The sequence below is a fragment of the Danio rerio genome, chromosome 18 (genome assembly GCF_052040795.2).
Source record: "Danio rerio strain M-AB ecotype USA chromosome 18, GRCz13ab, whole genome shotgun sequence".
NCBI lineage: Eukaryota > Metazoa > Chordata > Actinopteri > Cypriniformes > Danionidae > Danio > Danio rerio.
The window spans coordinates 49358332-49377062 of record NC_141038.1 but is presented as its reverse complement, the minus strand read 5'-3'; the positions used below and the strand labels follow the sequence as shown (position 1 = coordinate 49377062).

At 39.9% G+C, this 18731-nt stretch overlaps 1 protein-coding gene across 9 annotated transcripts in view; it reads left to right on the top strand.

Moving 5' to 3' along the window:
* sptbn4b (spectrin, beta, non-erythrocytic 4b) overlaps positions 1 to 18731 on the top strand; it is a 125039-nt gene that overhangs the window by 87827 nt on the left and 18481 nt on the right. For 5 of the 9 annotated variants that reach the window (XR_015515255.1, XR_015515256.1, XM_087293403.1 and 2 more), the window contains 10 exons: positions 661 to 750; positions 1883 to 2161; positions 3777 to 3907; positions 4091 to 4295; positions 6107 to 6352; positions 6854 to 6988; positions 11703 to 11947; positions 15607 to 15793; positions 18356 to 18440; positions 18509 to 18705. Coding sequence is in view for 6 of the 9 variants with exons in the window: in XM_087293403.1 (XP_087149529.1) it covers positions 661 to 750; positions 1883 to 2161; positions 3777 to 3907; positions 4091 to 4295; positions 6107 to 6352; positions 6854 to 6988; positions 11703 to 11947; positions 15607 to 15793; positions 18356 to 18440; positions 18509 to 18705 (1800 nt within the window). In the remaining 3 variants the exon portion in view is untranslated. The remainder of the gene's footprint in view (positions 1 to 660; positions 751 to 1882; positions 2162 to 3776; positions 3908 to 4090; positions 4296 to 6106; positions 6353 to 6853; positions 6989 to 11702; positions 11948 to 15606; positions 15794 to 18355; positions 18441 to 18508; positions 18706 to 18731) is intronic. The other 4 variants (XR_015515254.1, XM_087293405.1, XM_087293404.1 and 1 more) reach the window with 1 other exon arrangement.

The following is an 18731-nucleotide window of genomic DNA, read 5'->3' as shown; positions in this document are numbered from 1 at the left end:
TGGGGCGAAGGGAGATTGAGCTCAGAGCGATCTCAAAACTCCCCCGCAGCTAAGGCCAAGGTGACCTTCTTGAGAGCGAGACGACTAGTAAAAGAGACTTAGGTTTAAGAGGTCTATGATGCAGAGCAATTTTTTAGGCTTTGGGAGAGAACTGAAACCCCGGGGGGGGAAACGTGCTAGCGCAACGCAGAGATACCAGACTCTCAAGTAGAGCTACGGATATTCCTGTTGGTTGCTGGGCCGCCGAGCCCCCTATTTTGGATAAAGGTGGAAGAAGGGGGAGGAGGGGGGATTCTTCAAGACGAAGATAGTTGTAAGTGGAAAAGGAGGAGATATATATAGGAACTAGGGATCCTTGATTGGAGGATCGTGGTTAGCTAATATGAGCCAGCTGGTTTAATCATGATCACGTACTCCTCTCGAAATTAGTTTAATAAATGAAACTTCACTTGAAGACATGTTATTGTGTTTGGACAAATTGTAAGGATGTGCCATACCAAATATTTTCTTTCCAATCCGACACAAAGTATTTCAAGACTAGTATCTCTGATATCGATACCAATACTTCAATCAAATATTTATTAGTTTTTTTTATTATAAATCTAAAAAATATATTTCAAAATGTGTTTTCAAACATGTTTTCTTTGTGTTTGTCTGCAGTTGTGGATACAAGAGCATATTCCAGTGGCCACTTCTCAGGAACTCGGGACAAGTTTACAAGCTGTACAGCAACTCATGAAGAAGAATCAAGTAAGCCCAGTTACCATGAACTAAACTGAACTGTTGTCTGGTTTCTAAATGTCGTTTTAATTCAGAAGGTTTCATGCTCTCTCGTGAGAGCACCTCACTACATATAAAACACTGAGGCTTTAAGTCTTTTTTTGTCATCAATATATGTAAATCCATACTTTACATATTCAAGGTCGTACCTGTGCTTCGTCATATTTGTTGCTATAATTAAATGAAATTTCACATGTCAAACGGTAGGCTTGTCGCGCACGCATTTCAAAATAAAAGTCAAAACTAGTTTTTTAACACACTCCACGACCCACTGAAAATGTTCCACCAGTTGAGAAATACTGGTCTAGATAGTATACAGCTGCGTTTACGCCATCAATTTAGCATAGTTATTGTAATATTGTAAAACAATAATTAATAATTTTACAGTACTGTGATGGTTAGGTTTAGGTAGACATTCATAAAATACAATAAATGGGAAATTATATGAATAATATAAATAATTCTTGTTAACTTCCGGCTACAACCATATCTGATCCAGCAACAGCCCTGTTTTATGACCAAAACATGACAGATTTATTTACAAAGTGTTTATTCAGATGTCAGACCAATGTTGAAACAAAACAATACAAGAACAAAGCATTACAAACTGATGTCAAAGCATTTCAAACAAGCTGTATCAGCCTGGATTCGAACCCACTATCCCCGCACGGTAGTCAGAAACCTTAATCGCTCCACTAAATCACAGGTTCAAGCCTACAAAGTGGGGTTTAATACCTCAATTAGCTCAACTGTTCTTTGCTGCAGCTGTTCCAGTGCAATACATAAAAAATCACCACTAGGTGTCATTGTAGAGTGGGGTTTCGAAATGTTTCGAAGATTCGACACATTTGCTGCGACTGTTTCAGGGTTTCATGAAGCCTCGCTTTGCCCACCACTACTTTCCTGCAGATTTCTGTTGCACATCATACAATTATCAAGTGCTGTTCAGGTCCTAATTAATTGGCTCAGGTGTGTTTGAACAGGGTTGGAGCTTAACTATGCAGAAAGGTAGAAATCCAGCAACAGGGTTGAGCACCCCTGTTTTAGACAATGTTTGTGAAATGAGATGTGGCGTAACTCTGTGCTGTTCATCTGCTCTCAGACTCTTCAGCGAGAGCTTCATGGCCACCGCTCGCGGGTGGAGGACGTCCTGGAGCGAGCAGGTCTCATCTCCTCCATCCGCAGTCCAGAGGCCGACAGTATCCGGGCCGGCATGGAGCAGCTCCATCAGCTGTGGGAGGCACTGTGGGCAGAGACGGAGCGCCGGCAGCTCACACTGGACGCCATGTACCAGGCACAGCAGTACTACTTTGATGTGGCAGAGGTGGAGGCCTGGCTGAGCGAACAGGAGCTGCACATGATGAATGAGGAGACCGGGAAGGTAGGATGACTGTGGGGATTAGGGTTGTTCTGCTACTGTTTCTAGTATCGGAAATACCAATAATGCAAACATTCTGGTATTGGGGAGTATTTGAAACCATAAACCAATCCGATGCCATCTTCTTAAATTAGACATGTGCACAGCCTTTTTATAATTCAGTTCATCTTTATATCTATAGTGCTTTTACAATGTAGATAGTGTTAACGCAGCTTAAAGGGCACCTATGGTGAAAAATCTACTTTTCAAGCTGTTTGGACTGACATGTGTGTAAGTATAGTGTTTAGACCCTCATATTGGGGTGATATAAACACACAGTAGAGGTCTGCAGCCGCCGCAGGACCCGACCAGATTTCTGTGGCGTGGTAATAAGTTTCCGAATAACATGCGGGAGCGGTCGGTAACAGGTTTAATTTGGGACGGGAGCGGGCTGTCTAGCAATATCGCGGATATTGCTATGCGAATGAGAGAGAGAAAGAAAGCTTTGCCTGTTTGTGTGCTTGGTGCTTGTGTGTGTATGTTAGTGCGAGCGCGCGCGAATGATAGAGAGAGAGAGAGCTTTCCCAGATAGCAAAATACACTCGGGCCAGTTCCGGCTAGATTCTCGCCTGCCGGAGACTTACCACTCGGCACGGCTCCGGCTGCCGGACTCAGGCCGGATGCTCGTGGACTCACTGCCCGATTCCCGAGAGTAATGTGCGCTGCGGCCCGGAGCTGGCGCGACTCAGTATTTATATACCTTTATATAAAACCTTTTGGTATTACATTGGTACTTGATACATGGTATTACAACCCTTTGAGTTGATATAACAGCAAACGCCTGTGTGTCTGCTTGGTGCTTGTGTGTGTGTTTATACAGACAGCTTGGCTGTCTGGACTGTATAGCTGGGGGATTTTCGGTTTTGTTCTCCCCCGCTCTTTAGCGGGATCAGGCGCGGCGGGCAGAAAAACGGGGCGGGTCGGACAGTGGGACAACAAATTCTTATTATAAGCGGGAGCGGTCGGGTTCGGGCTAAAACCTGGCGGGTGCGGGACTCAAAATTTAGTCCCGCGCAGATCTCTAACACACAGTGCTTTTTTTCAATTTAACAACATAAAAACAGTGAACCAATTTAAAGCGTTTTTTTAGATCGACCAAAACTTGACGTAGGAGTGCGGTCCCCCCACCCACCAATATTGATTGAGCACCCCTAGTATTCAGCTTAAAGTGACATTTAAAAGCTTAACTGGGTTAAATAGGCAAGTCATTGTTTGTTCTGTATACATTAAAAACAAATATTGTTTAAGGGGGCTAATAATATTGACTGTAAAATGGTTTTAAAAAAGTTAAAAACTGCTTTTATTCTAGCCAAAATAAAACAAGACTTTCTCCTAAAGAAAAAAAAATATTATAGGAAATACTATGAAAAATTCCTGAATCTGTTAAACCTCATTTTTGAAATATTAAAAAAAGAAACTAAATTTGACTTACACTGTATATACAGTAGTGCCACTGGTCCAGCAGACAGAAAAATGGACACTAGTGTAGACGTTATTTTCAGCCGAGGTCACCTGGCAGCATTATTGCAGATGCTATAGCTGATGACACAGAAGGATGAATGTATCTCTGTCTGTTCAGGATGAGGCCAGTACTCTGCAGCTGCTGAAGAAACAGCTGGTGCTCGAGCAGACCATCGAGGACTATGCAGAAACCATCGGCCTGCTGTCTCAGCAGTGCAGACAGTTGCTTGAGCTCGGACATCCAGACTGGTGAATGATCAGCAGTCGCCTTACACTCAAACATCCACTGACTGCATCTCTACATACTATCATGAAATAATAATGAACAATACTTGTGCAGCATTCGTTAATCATAGTTGAACATTTACAGGAGTAACCGATGTCAGAGATGTGCTCCTGTGAATGAAATCCAGGTTTATGTTCGTGTTTCAGTGAGCAGATCAGCAAGCGTCAGTCTCAGATCGACAGGCTGTACGTGTCTCTGAAGGACCTGGTGGAGGAGAGGAAGTCTCGTCTGGAGCAGCAGTATTGGCTCTATCAGCTGAACAGAGAAGTGGATGAGCTGGAGCAGTGGATCGCGGAGAGAGAGGTCATCGCCAGCTCCACTGAACTCGGACAGGACTTTGAGCACGTCACGGTCAGTTCATCCAGAGTTTATTCATATAGCAGAGAATAATGTTGCAAAAATAGAGAGATGGATGAATAGATGGATGGATAAACTTACTAGACAATGGATGGATGGATGGACTTACTGGATAAAAATTAGATGGATGGATGAATGGAAGGATAGATAGATGGACTTACTGGATAATAGGTCAATAGATAAATGGATGGATGGACTTATTGAAGAAAAGATGGATGAATGGATGCATGGATGGACTTATTGGATGGATAGACTTATTGAAGAAAAGATAGATGGATGGGTGGATGTACTTACTGGATAAAAATTAGATAGATGGATGAATAGATGGATGAACTTACTGGATAAAAATTGGATGGATGGACGGACTTACTGGACAATAGGACAATAGATAAATGGATGGATGGATGAACTTACTGGATAAAAATTAGATGGATGGATGAATAGATGGATAGATGGATGGACTTTTTGGATAAAAATTTTATGGATGGATGGATGTACTTGATAAAAATTAGATGGAGAGATGGATGAACTTACTGGATAAAAATTAGATGAATGGATGAATAGATGGATGGACATACTGGATAAAAATTGGATGGATGGATGGATGGATGGATGGATGGATGGATTGGCTTTCTGGATGGATGGACTTACTGGACAATAGATAAATAGATGAATGGATGGATGGATGGACTTATTGGATAGATAGACTAATTGAAGAGAAGATGGATGGATGGATGGATGGATTGGCTTTCTGGATGGATGGACTTACTGGACAATGGGACAATAGATAAATGGATGGATGGATGGATGGACTAATTGGATGGATAGACTTATTAAAGAAAAGATGGATGGATAGATGGATGGATGGGCAGAGGGACGGACTTACTGGATAATAATTAGATGGATGGATTGATGGACTTACTGGATAAAGATTAGATGGATGGATGAATTGATGGATGACTTACTGAATAAAAATTGGATGGATGGATGGATGGATGGATGGATGGATGGATGGATGGACTCACTGGATGGATGGATGGATGGATGGATTGATGGATGGATGGATGGATGGATGGATGGATGTATGGACTCACTGGATGGATGGATGGATGGATGGATGGATGGATGGACTCACTGGATGGATGGATGGATGGATGGATGGATGGATGGATGGATGGATGGACTTACTGGATGGAAGGAATCACTAGATGGATGGATGGATGGATGAATGGACTCACTGGATGGATGGATGGATGGATGGACTCACTGGATGGATGGATGGATGGATGGATGGATGGATGGATGGATGGATGGATGGACTCACTGGATGGATGGATGGATGGATGGATGGATGGACTTACTGGATGGATGGATGGATGGATGGATGGATGGATGGATGGACTTACTGGATAAAAATTAGATGGATGGATGGATGGACGGACGGACGGACTTACTGAAGGATAGATAGATAGATAGATAGATAGATAGATAGATAGATAGATAGATAGATAGATAGATAGATAGATAGATAGATAGATAGATAGATAGATAGATAGATAGATAGATAGATAGATAGATAGATAGATAGATAGATAGATAGATAGATAGATAGATAGATAGATAGATAGATAGATAGATAGATAGATAGATCGATCGATCGATCGATCGATCGATCGATCTTGTGTTCATGTCAACCCATTACAGAAGACCTTCAAAACAAAATGAGGAACATTTTAAATAGCAATAACAGGGACACTTTAACATGTTTTCCTCGTCATGTTGACTTTAGTTTTTCTATTTCTCAGATTCTGCAGGAGAAATTTACAGAGTTTGCAGCTGAGACAGGCGGCCTGGGGCAGGAGAGGGTCACCGCTGTTAACCAGATGGTGGATGAGCTCATAGATTACGGCCACACGGATGCAGCCACCATCGCCGAGTGGAAGGATGGAGTGAACGAGGCCTGGGCCGACCTGCTGGAGCTGATGGAGACACGGGGACAGATGCTTGCTGCTTCACACCAGCTACACAAGTTCTTCTCAGACTGCCGAGAGGTATGTTCTGTAGATGAAGTCAATTTTTTTGCCCTTTCCCGTTTAGAAATGTGTTGAGAAAATGGTAAATGTGGTTGTACTGATCACATATTATTTAGCAGTTTGGTCATTTATTTCACTAATTAGGCAACCATTAAAAAACGTTGACTGGGAAATAGTTGACGTTCTGTTTAATAAAAAACATTAGTGTTTTTTGGGAAGACATTATACTCATACACTACACAGTCGAGTTTATAAGTGCAGTGTATAGTGTATCATTTGGGACACAACTCTAGTTTCCCTAGGTGTCCTTTGTCCATGCATTTTAATTTATTACAGTGATATTTGTGGGATAGTGCTGAGGTGTGCTGATCTTTGCAGGTGTTGTGGAGACTTGGACTAAGCTCTGTGTGTTTACTGTTTGCTTGTGTGTACAGGAGAAACAGGAGCAGGTGTTTGTGTTCATATTGTATGAAAGCTAAGAGTGCAGCAGTCTCATGTTTCCGCCTGTGTGTTTTTCAGGTGTTAGCACAGATTGAGGATAAGCAGCGGAGGTTGCCTGAAGTTCATGCCTGTCAAGGAGGCACTTCAAATACCAGCACTTTGCAGAGACTTATGCAGACGTTTGAACATGATATTCAGCTGCTTGTTGCACAGGTGAACTACTGCAGCACATACTAAAGCCATGAGCACAAATTAAATAGTTGCACCGGATTCCCCGCATTTCTGCATTATCATGTAATTTGAAAAGTTCTATTGCAAACTTTGTGTAAAATGTCAGGAAGCTTGATAGAATTTTTGTCGGAATCATGGCGTATCGGGAATTTTTTATTCCAGTTTAGTAATTTTTATCCAACTTGGGGTGCTTTCACACCTGCCTTATTTAGTTCGATTGAATCGCACTAGAGTTTGTTTCCCTTTTTGGTACGGTTTGTTTGGGCAGGTGAGAATGCAGCAATCGTACTCGAGTGCACACCAAAAGCAGACCAAATAAGCGTACCGAGACCTGCTTGAAGAGGTGGTCTCGGTACGCTTTCAAACGAACCCTGGAGCGGTTCGTTTGTGGTGAGAATATGATTCGTACTAAAACAGGTCCAACCGCAAAAAGTACTGCGCGTTTTGGACTAATCCAGCTGCCGTAGGCCGATGCGCTGTGCATTATGGGATATGGAGGAAAAAATATTTGTTGACAGCGCTTTACCAACAGAGAGAGATGGGAAAACATTACCTGATGGATCGTTATAATAATTTTCTGCAAGATGACCATGTCACAGTTTAGCTAAATTAATTCACGACTCCTCCTGAAGTGACGAGCGATGCATTAAACTCTGTTTTCATTACGAAAACGCTTCGTTTTCGTAATGTATAGTTTGTCTAAAGCAGGGATACAATCAGCCAGCGCAGTCGTCCCTCCAGAGTAAAAGGTTTTGTTTACCTGCGGGAGTGCACTGGCATTTTCCCGCACGTGAATTCTGACCAATCAATAAGCAGTTTAGGAAATATGTTCAACAACATCTGGCCAATGAGAGATGTGGATTTTGTCAGATGACTGCATTTTGGTTCATTTCAACTGGTTCAGACCAAGTGTGCCGCAAGCCTACGTTTGAGTGAAGGTTTCGGCCGTTAGATCGCCCCCTGGGGGCTGGCTGCAGTACAAGTCATAAAGCCCGCCTCCTCCGTGTTAATGAAGGAGACTTGAGCCCAAATAAAAAAAAATATTACACTTGCAATAAAATGTCCCGAAAGATAGTTCTGGTCGATTAAGGCACTGGTTATTGTGCTGAAATAGGTGCAGATCTTCATTTTTGTAAACAGTTTGTTTTTAGCAGTAATTTAATGCTGGGCGTGTCATCGTGATTGACAGCTGTGATTGACAGTTTCTCAAAGCGTGGCGTCTGAGCTTCGGCAGGAGACTGAAGTAGACTGAAATGTTATTATTCGATTTCTGTGTTATTTTACCATGACAAAATGAGTTCAGCAGTAAACTATAGTTTCTGACATACATGATCCTGGTGGAACACTGTTTATTCGCTAAGTTCAGGGCTTTTTTCGGGCTTTATTAGTTTGCTGATACACGCCTAGCCACCCAGATAGCAAAACACAGTTCCGGCTAGATTCTCGCCTGCCGGAGACTTATCTCTTAGAGCTCAGACTGACTAATGTTACCTCTGCTGGACCTACTCCGGATGCCTGGACTCACTACCCAATTCCAGCCCGAGTCAATCGAGCCAGATGCGGCGGCCGAGCGAGCAGGCGCTGCCGCATGCGAGCCGGAATCAGCCCGCGACGCCGCGAGTAAGTTATGCGCTGCGGCCTGGAGCTGGCGCGATTGAATATATAAAACCCTCATATTTGTTAACGTTATTACATCCATTTGTGTTGATATGACAGCAAACGCATGCTGAGAAGTTCGGGGGGCGTGGTCGATTTTACATAAAGCGTTTGGTTGGAAGCTCGACTCCGCTCATTTTCGCGGCTCCTCCTCTGGCTCCATCAGACAGTCCTTCTGCGCATGTCTGGCTCCAATTTCAGCAGTCTTTTGCGACAGTTTGTGCCCGTCAAGCAGGCGTTGTGCCCTCAAGGCGTTCAATGGGAAAAAGGGCTGTCGCGTCGTCCATATTTTTTACAGTCATTGGTTCAGACCAAAGCCAGCAGTGTGGTGTGAAAACGACCCAAAGACGGCAGAAGATGCAACAATGTATCATTTATTGCGCTTGGTCCGGACCAAATGAAGCGAACTACAGATGTGAAAGCACCCTTAGTCCCTTATTTATCAGGGGTCACCACGGCGGAATGAACCGCCAACTACTCCAGCATATGTTTTACGCAGTGGATGTCCTTCCAGCCGCAACCCAGTACTGGGAAACACCCATACATACTCTCATTCACACACTACAGCCAGTTTAGCTTATTCAATTCACCTATAGCTCATGTTGTTGGACTGTGGGGGAAATTGGAGCACCCGGAACAACCACTGTTATAGATACAGCCACTGTTATATATACAGAACAAACCACTGTTACAGTATACAATAACTTGCCTAATTACCCTAACCTGCCTAATTAACCTAGTTAAAGGTGCAGTAGGTGATTGTCTTCAGAAACATTTGTTGTTGTGCTGGTTGAAAGTCTCTTCACAGTCCAATAGTAATGATTAAAGTAAATGATCGAGATGTATTTATATGTATTTTTATATTTTGGGTAAGGCATAAAACTAAAAAATGTTCATCCAATTAAATAGAGTCGGACCAACATCTCTCATAATTCTGTTAAGTAGCCCAATCTGTCTGTCAGCAAATGCAGATTAAAACAACTGCGCAGCCTTTTGTATGTAGCTCCGCCGACCGCTGTTTGTGCTGCGCGTTCATGGGAGAGAGAGAGAGAGAGAGAGAGAGAGAGAGCACGCGCATGCGATCTGTAAAAACCTGCTGAATCAAAACTTTGTAAAAACCTGAATCAATATTGGAGCTGGAGAAAGAATAACACAATGGCTGAAGGATTTCTCTTAGACAAGTAATGGTCTGTTTTAAAACTGTTTTAGCTTCACGCAAAGCTGATGTACATTTACATTTAGTCATTTAGCAGACGCTTTTATCCAAAGCGACTTACAAATGAGGACAAGGAAGCAATTTACACAACTATAAGAGCAACAATGAATAAGTGCTGTAGGCAAGTTTCAGGTCTGTAAAGTCTAAGAAGGAAAGCATTTTTTTTTTTTTTTTTTAACTTTTTACAGTTAGTGGTATATCCAGAGAGGCAATTGCAGATTAGGAAGTGAAGTGGAGACTAAATAGTTGAGTTTTAGTCATTTCTTAAAAACAGTGAGTGACTCTGCCGTTCTGTTATAGTTAGGGAGTTCATTCCACCAACTGAGCAGATTGAGCGCAAGCGTTCGGGAAAGTGATTACTTCCCTCTTTGGGATGGAACCACGAGGCGACGTTCATTCACAGAACGCAAGTTTCTGGAGGGCACATAGATCTGCAGAAGTGAGAGCAGATAAGAAGGAGCAAAGCCAGAAGTCGCTTTGTAAGCAAACATCAGAGCTTTGAATTTGATGCGAGCAGCAACTGGCAGCCAGTGCAAACGGATGAGCAGTGGAGTGACATGTGCTCGTTTAGGTTCATTGAAGACCACTCGTGCTGCTGCGTTCTGGAGCAGCTGAAGAGGCTTGATAGAGTTAGCTGGAAGCCCGGCTAGTAGAGAGTTGCAGTAATCCAATTTGGAGAGAACAAGAGCTTGAACAAGGAGTTGAGCTGCATGTTCAGATAAGAAGGGTCGGATCTTTCTGATGTTATAGAGTGCGAATCTGCACGAGCGAGCAGTTCTAGAAATGTGGTGTGATGTAACGTTAGATGTTGTTTTAAATGGGTTTTATCTTCACAGAAGTGTTTCTGAATGAAGAATCTTCCGGTGAAAGACTGATAAGACTATTTTCAGTTTCATAAGGGACGATGTGTTACGTTTCAATGAAAGTCAGAGAGGATCCAAATGCAAGTGAACAAAGTTTATTGTATTTGACAATAAAACAAATAGTGCCAGGCTAGAAGGACGCAGAACACAGGGCAGGAACAGAACGGGGAAACCAGATCCAGATAACTCCTCAGGGCCTGAGCACAGACACACAAACATGAGTGATAGTAACAAACTGACACAGACACACAAAAGCGTCGCCCAGATATAGGCACCATGATGAGCCTCAGCTGGCGAACTAATCAGACCAACTGAGTGTCGTCATAACAAGTGAGCCTAACAAATCCACATGGACAACCAAAACAAAACAAACCCACGTGATCAAACATACACTCCGGAGAAGCGCACAAACCTGCAACCGTGACGCGATGATGTAGATTTTAATTAGTTTAGCAACAAAACACAAGTAAATAGCGCTATTCTCCCTAGTCTCTCCCTATATAGTTAACCATATTAATAGCATGTCAGTTTGGCTTGCTCACCGCTGGACAAGCACTAGTGGCTTTTAACACATGAGAGAGGGTTCTTTTGCTGTGCTCGTGTTTAAGGAGGCGTGGCTCTAGACGGCAGGGGAGGGACTGTGATTCAGAGATTTATGCTAAGCTGTTAGCATTGTGGAAGATCACCTACTGCACCTTTAAGCCTTTACATGTCACTTTAAGCTGAATTCTAGTATCTTGAAAAATATCTAGTCAAATATTATTTACTGTCATCATGGTAAAGATAAAATAGATGAGTTATTAAAACTATTATGATTAGAAATGGGTTGAAAAAATCTCTCCGCTAAACAGAAAGTGGGTAAATAAATAGGTAAAGGGGGCTAATAATTCAAGGGGTTAATAACTCTGACTTCAACTTAATCAGTTTGTGGATAGATCTCTCTCACACATGTTTTCCTCAGGTAAGACAGCTACAGGAGAGCGCAGCACAGCTCCGAACGGTTTACGCCGGTGAGAAAGCAGAGGCAATTGCCATGCAGGAACACGAGGTGATGCAGGCGTGGAAAGAGCTGCTGATATCTTGTGAGGACTGCCGAATGCAGATAACCACAGCCACAGACAAGCTACGTTTCTTCGGGATGGTGCGTGACCAGCTGATGTGGATGGAAAGCATCATCTGCCAGATAGGAACTGGGGAGAAGCCAAGGTAGGACACACATGCTGGGACACTCGCTCTCCACTTATAGAAACTCATTAAGGTGCTTTAACATTATAATGCATGAAGATTTGCATCAGAGCAGATGGAGATTAGCCACTGTGGCCGCTGGAGTGTATTATAGATATCATACCACGTGCACAGATAAATGATAAGGTGGTAAGTGCATAACCTGCAAGAGTATTTATTCTTCCGATCAAGCATAATAGTTCTGTGTTTATTAAGAGCACTGTGTAGGAAAACAATAGATCTGTTACAAAACTTTTTGAGCTGCTACTACCTGCGTAGGCGCCTACCTTCTTAGGTGCCATTCACACAAGTGCATTCGGTAACACTTTATAATAACTACACACTATAAATCATTTATTAAGCATTAGCAAATAGTGAATTAATTATCCGTTAAGCATTAACTCTACATTAATAAGCGTTAGTAAACAGCTTATAACTGCAGCTACAAATGCTCTATTGTTGACTTATAACCACATTTAAAATGTGCTTAATAACTGTATTTTCATGCTTAGTAAATGATTTATTTTTCATTACTAAATTAAGTATTGCATTATTTACAAACTAGTTGTATTTAAGAGTAGTTGAGGGTTTTTAGGATCATTCAGAATGAGTTAGTAAATGATTCGTAAACTATTGAAATTAACGTTGATATGTCTTATTATTCAGGCATATATTAATGGTTGCTATGTATGTTAATAAATGCTTTATTAACTCAACTTCACCTAGTTTTGTGACCTAATCTAAAGTGAGGACTATTCATGCTTTATAAATCCCTTATAAATGACAAATAAAGGCTCAGTTAAATTCTAAACAGGAAAAGTTACATTATTCATTCCTATTCAGTTAAAGATACACAAATGAAACTGTACTTCAAATGAAAAATAAATCTTTGCAAGCTTATCTAAAATAACATCACTATAGAGTTTAAACATTACATTTTATTACATTGTTTAATTATTATGTTGTTGTTTTATCCAGTTTTGTTGTATTCTGACACTCCTGTTATTCAGCAATGTTTAAACTTTACAGTAATTTTACATTTTAGAAAAGATTGCAAAGATTATAGTTCATTTGATTCTGAGCCTTTATTTATCATTTATAAGGGATTTATAAAGCATAAATAGTCCTCACAATAAGCATTTATTAACATATTAGTTGACTAGTACTATATGCCTGAATAATAAGACATACAATCGTTGATTTCAATAGTTTATTAATCATTTACTAACTCATTCTGAATGATCCTAAAAACCCTCAACTCCTCTTAAATACAAATGGTTTGTAAATAATGCGATACTTAATTTAGTAATGAAAAATTAATCATTTACTAAGTATGAAAATACAATTATTAAGCACATTTTAAATGTGGCTATAAGTCAAGAATAGAGCATTTGTAGCTGCAGTTATAAACTGCTTACTAACGCATATTAATGTAGAGTTAATGCTTAACGGATAATTAATTCACTATTTGCTAATGCTTAATAAATGATTTATAGTGTGTAGTTATTATAAATGTTACCGTGCGTTTTCATTTAACATCTGTGTTTTAGAATGAAAATGCTCCTCATCCTCATTCAGACTGCCATTTTAAATATGTTTCAGAGAAAAAAAAATCTCCATCCACAGATGATACTTGACTATTCACGTTCACTGGGCATGTGGATATTTTGGTGGCATCCATAATTGGAGACTACTGCTTGATTAATGGTCATATGAGACGGGTTTGATGTACCAGGAAAATATATGCAATAGTCCATAAGACCTATCGGTGATTGATTGTGAACAGACATGCCTCCATTTTCAAAAGTCTGTTTTACAATTAATTTATAAAGACAGAGCACAACAAGCATATTTCAACTATCCATACTGCTCTGTTTGACTTTGTATTGCGGGAGGGTGCCTCATTGTCATTTCTGACAAATATTAATAAATAGAACAATATCTAAATGTTGGCATGTGACAAAATGTAAAGTAGACAATCTAAAAAAAATCCAGAACCAAGCTTTTATAACCTATATATATAACGTATAAATACGTAACGTATAACGTATCTCCTCCTATAACGTATCTCCTCCTAGGCCGTTCATGCCACAAGGCCCAAATGTGGTCAAATCGTGCCTTCTACATTCAAGATTGTTGCTATATCTCTTCATGCCTATAACACTTATTGTTTTTTTAATAAAAAATGTTAAATATTAAATTTCTGTAATCCGAGCATATAAAAAAATTATACAAGCCCCAAATTTGGCCAAAAGCTGTATTTAGATGCGTTAGGTTTTGTTGCTTTATCTTTAATGTTTATCAGACTTATAGTTTTCCAATAAATAATTTTTAAGCATTATTTTTCTTAAAATATGGCAAGCCATTTTTGACTTAAACTCCATATTTTTTACTGATATGGCAAGCCATTTTAGCATGTATCACCTTCACACTTATTAAGCATTGTATTTTCCAAAAAATACGGCAAGCCATTTTTACATAATGTTCATTCCCTTAGTCCCTTTATTAATCAGGGGTCGCCACAACGGAATGAACCGCCAACTTATACAGCATTTGTTTTACACAGCGAATGCCCTTCCAGCCGCAACCCAACACCAGGAATACATAATGTTCGAGTCCAGTTTTTGACACTCATAAAGACTGTCATAGAAACATCGGGGTTGATCAAGATCACTCATATTGCCAAAAAGCTTTAATGTATCATCACTAACCTGTCAAATGTCCCCATAGCAATAAAACAGTATAACCTAGCAACCATTTAAAAATAGCAATATCTCTACATCAGAACATCGTAGGGACCTGGGCATTGGCTTGTTTGACTCATGCTAGCAAATGGGACTTCCTGTGTACTATGCATGGTAACAATGATAATGGAAGCCAAGTGCTAATAACGATTAGCTACATGCTATGAATGATTATCTAAATGCAATAACATATGCTAGAAATGCCTACTAAGTATTAGCATTTGATCAAACATGTACACGAGCATTGCCATTTAGCAACTGCTTAGCAACCACCTAACAATGCCATAATTGTTTTAGCAACTGCCTAGCAACCACTTAGCAACCGCCGCCGTGCTTCCTGCCAACTGCCATTCCCAGTCCTAGCGCAGTCACGTTGGCTTTCTCAAGCCAACATCAAAGTTTATCAATAAACTTTAGGTTCTAGTTACTATTGGAATGTGAAGAGACTTTCAACCAGCACAACAACAAATGTTTCCGAAGACGATCACCTACTGCACCTTTAATACATGTGTACGACAATTGGATAAAATGGATTGGAATTTAAAACTGATATGAAGGTTAATGTCTGAACTCCAGCATTCTACGAAATATCTTGTGTGTTCAGCAAAAACATGGTTTTAAACCATTATAGGGTAAGTAAATGGTGAAAAACATTTCATTTTAGGGCTAAACTATCCCTTTAAATCCATCTAGGTTGGCAGCTCACTAGGTATTGGAACAGAGCTATAATAAGTTTTGTACAATTTAAATATCATAAAAATCTGAAAAAGCTCAGGAGCCATCATGGACACTCTTTATGTTGCCTGCCAGTATGGCCTTCTGTTGCTGTTTTTTTCCTGCGGGCAGACTTGGCCCATGTGTTCTTGCATGTGTAACTCTCTCTCTTCTCACTGTCAGCTCTTTCCTCAGAGCTTTAATGGGATATGGGCTCTCTGGTACTTGCAGGGATGTGTCCTCCGTGGAGGTCCTGATGAACTATCACCAGAGCCTCAAGAGTGAGGTGGAAGCCCGCAACAAGAGCGTCCTACAGTGTATCGAGTTGGGCAAGACTTTACTGGCCGCCCGTAACCCTGCATCAGAAGAGGTGATGCCTAAAACAGACAACACAGCCTGATCAGGAACTATACTGTGATATATGCTGTATCCCAGTTCTCCTACTTATACTATGTCCTAAAAGTATGTACTTTATTTGTGAAGAAAAAGCACATTCCTTTGAGTGTTGAGACATACTACTTCCTCATTAACGGAGCATTATGTTACGTGCCCTGTCAATCATATTTCACATCAACATTTCTTTAATGTTAAATTTTCTGCCATATTGAAGTAGTTTGTAACACGTCTACATCTACGTAAACGTTCAAATTCTTTTTGCGTTTGTGATATAATGTGGTAAATGTGATTTAAATATTTTCCAGTGATTTACATATTAATGAACAACCAATCATATAAACATCTTGACCAAAGCCGCTCCTCTTATCCTTCAGCCTAGTGCTTCCGCCATGTTTGTAGTTTGTTGATGCCTGCATTTGTAGTTCTAATCAAATTTACATCCAATGCTAATGTATTGTGGGCAATATTAACGGTTTGATTTAGCACGGATCTTCACTTAGAATATCTACCAGAAATAGTAGACTATCTAGGTGACTTTAGAATACTCATTTCAACATACTATAATTTGGGACACTGTTAAACGCATCTTTATAAGCGTTCAAATTGTTGTTGCATATGAAATATAACCCTGTAAATGTTATTTAAATATTTTTCAGTAGGTTAGATATTAATTAACAATCCTTTATTCAGACATTTTTAACCAGAGTCTCTCCTATTAACATATTTATTGGCTTCTCTGCCATGTTTGTAGTTTATTGATGCCTGCATTTGTAGTTCTAATCAAGTTCACATCTAATGCTAATGTATTGTAGGTAATATTAGCGGTTAGACTAAGCATGGATCTTCCCTTTGAATATCTATCAGAAATAGTAGACTATCCGGGTGACTTTAGAATACTCATTTTAACATACTATGATTTGGGACACTGTTAAACGCATCTATATAATTGTTCAAATTATTGTTTTATGTGAAATATAACCCCATTTACATGATTTAAATATTTTCCAGTAGGTTAGATATTTATGAACAATTATTCATTCAAACAGCTTCACCAGTCTCTCCTATTTACCTTTTGTTTGGCTTCTCCGCCATGTTTGTAGTTTTTTGACACTTGCATTTGTAGTTCTAATCAAATTCACATCCAATGCACAATATATTGTAGACAATATTAGTGGTTTGACTAAGCACGGATCTTTAATTCGAAAATCGACCAGAAATAGTAGACTATCCGGGTGACTTCAGAATACTCATTTCAACATACTATGATTTGGGACACTGTTAAACGCGTTTTTGTACTTTGTTCAAATTGTTGTTGCATATGAAATATAACCCTGTTAATGTGACTTAAATATGTTCCAATTGGTTAGATATTAATGAACAATCCTTTATTCAGCATCTTCACCAGTCTCTGCTATTAACCTTTTGTTTGGCTTTTCCGCCATGTTTGTAGTTTTTTGACGCCTGCATTTGTAGTTCTAATCTAACTCACATTCAATGCTAATGTATTGTAGGCAATACTAGCGGTTAGACTAAGCATGGAACTTCCCTTTGAATATCTATCAGAAATAGTAGACTATCCGGGTGACTTTGGAATACTCATTTTAACATACTATGATTTGGAACACTGTTAAACGCATCTTTATAAGTGTTTAAATTGTTGTTGCATATAAAATATAACCCCATTTAGATGATTTAAATATTTTCCAGTAGGTTAGATATTTATGAACAATCATTCATTCAAACATCTTCACCAGTCTCTGCTATTAACCTTTTGTTTGGCTTCTCCGCCATGTTTGTAGTTTTTTTGACACCTGCATTTGTAGTTCTAATCAAATTCACATCCAACGCACAATATATTGTAGGCAGTATTAGTGCGTTGTCTAAGCACAAATCTTTAATTCGAATATCGACCAGAAATAGTAGACTATCTGGGTGACTTTAGAATATTCATTTCAACATACTATAATTTGGGACACTGTTAAACACATCTTTATAAGCGTTTAAATTGTTGTTGCATATAAAATACAACCCCGTTAACGTGATTTAAATATTTTCCAGTAGGTTTAGATATTAATTAGCAATCATTCATTCAAACATCTTTACAAAAGCCTCTCCTATTAACCTTCAGTCTAGCGCATCCGCCATGTTTGTAGTTTTTTGATGCCTGTGTTTGTAGTTCTAATCGAATTCACATCCAATGTTAATGTATTGTAGGTAATATTAGCACGGATCTTCACTTTGAATATCTAATAATAATAGTAGACTATCCAGGTGCCTTTAGAATACACATTTCAACATAATATGAATTGTGGGACACTGTTTGGGATACTTTTTAGGATGTATAGTATGGATATTGGGACGCAGCAATATTCTATGCATGCTTTATTTCATGCCTGTCTTGTAGGCATTCCCTGCTTTCAATGCATTAGCCAAGCTTTTTTATAGTGTGCATAGTGTGTTTCCAGCTTAATAAAGTACATGCCATGCAAAACTGTCTTTTTTAAATATATAACATTGGATTGTTTGACCTTTTCAGATCAAAGACAAGCTGGAGAGGGTTTTGTCCAAGCAGCAAGAACTCACTGAGAAATGGGAGAAACACTGGGAAGATTTGCAGCAGAGTGAGTTAAATGACGTAGAAGTCATGTAATCAGTCTCGTGTGTTTTCCAACATCTTTTTTTTTCTCAGTGCTGGAGGTGCATCAGTTTGCTCAGGAAGCAGTGGTGGCAGAGGCCTGGCTCACCGCTCAGGAACCCCTCCTTAACAGTAATGAGCTGGGTGGCAGTGTGGATGAAGTCGAGCAGCTGATTCGCAGGCACGAAGCTTTCCGCAAAGCTGCTGCCACGTGGGAAGAACGATTCAGCTCTTTACGTCGCCTGACCACGGTAACTGAGACCAAATGTATATAAAA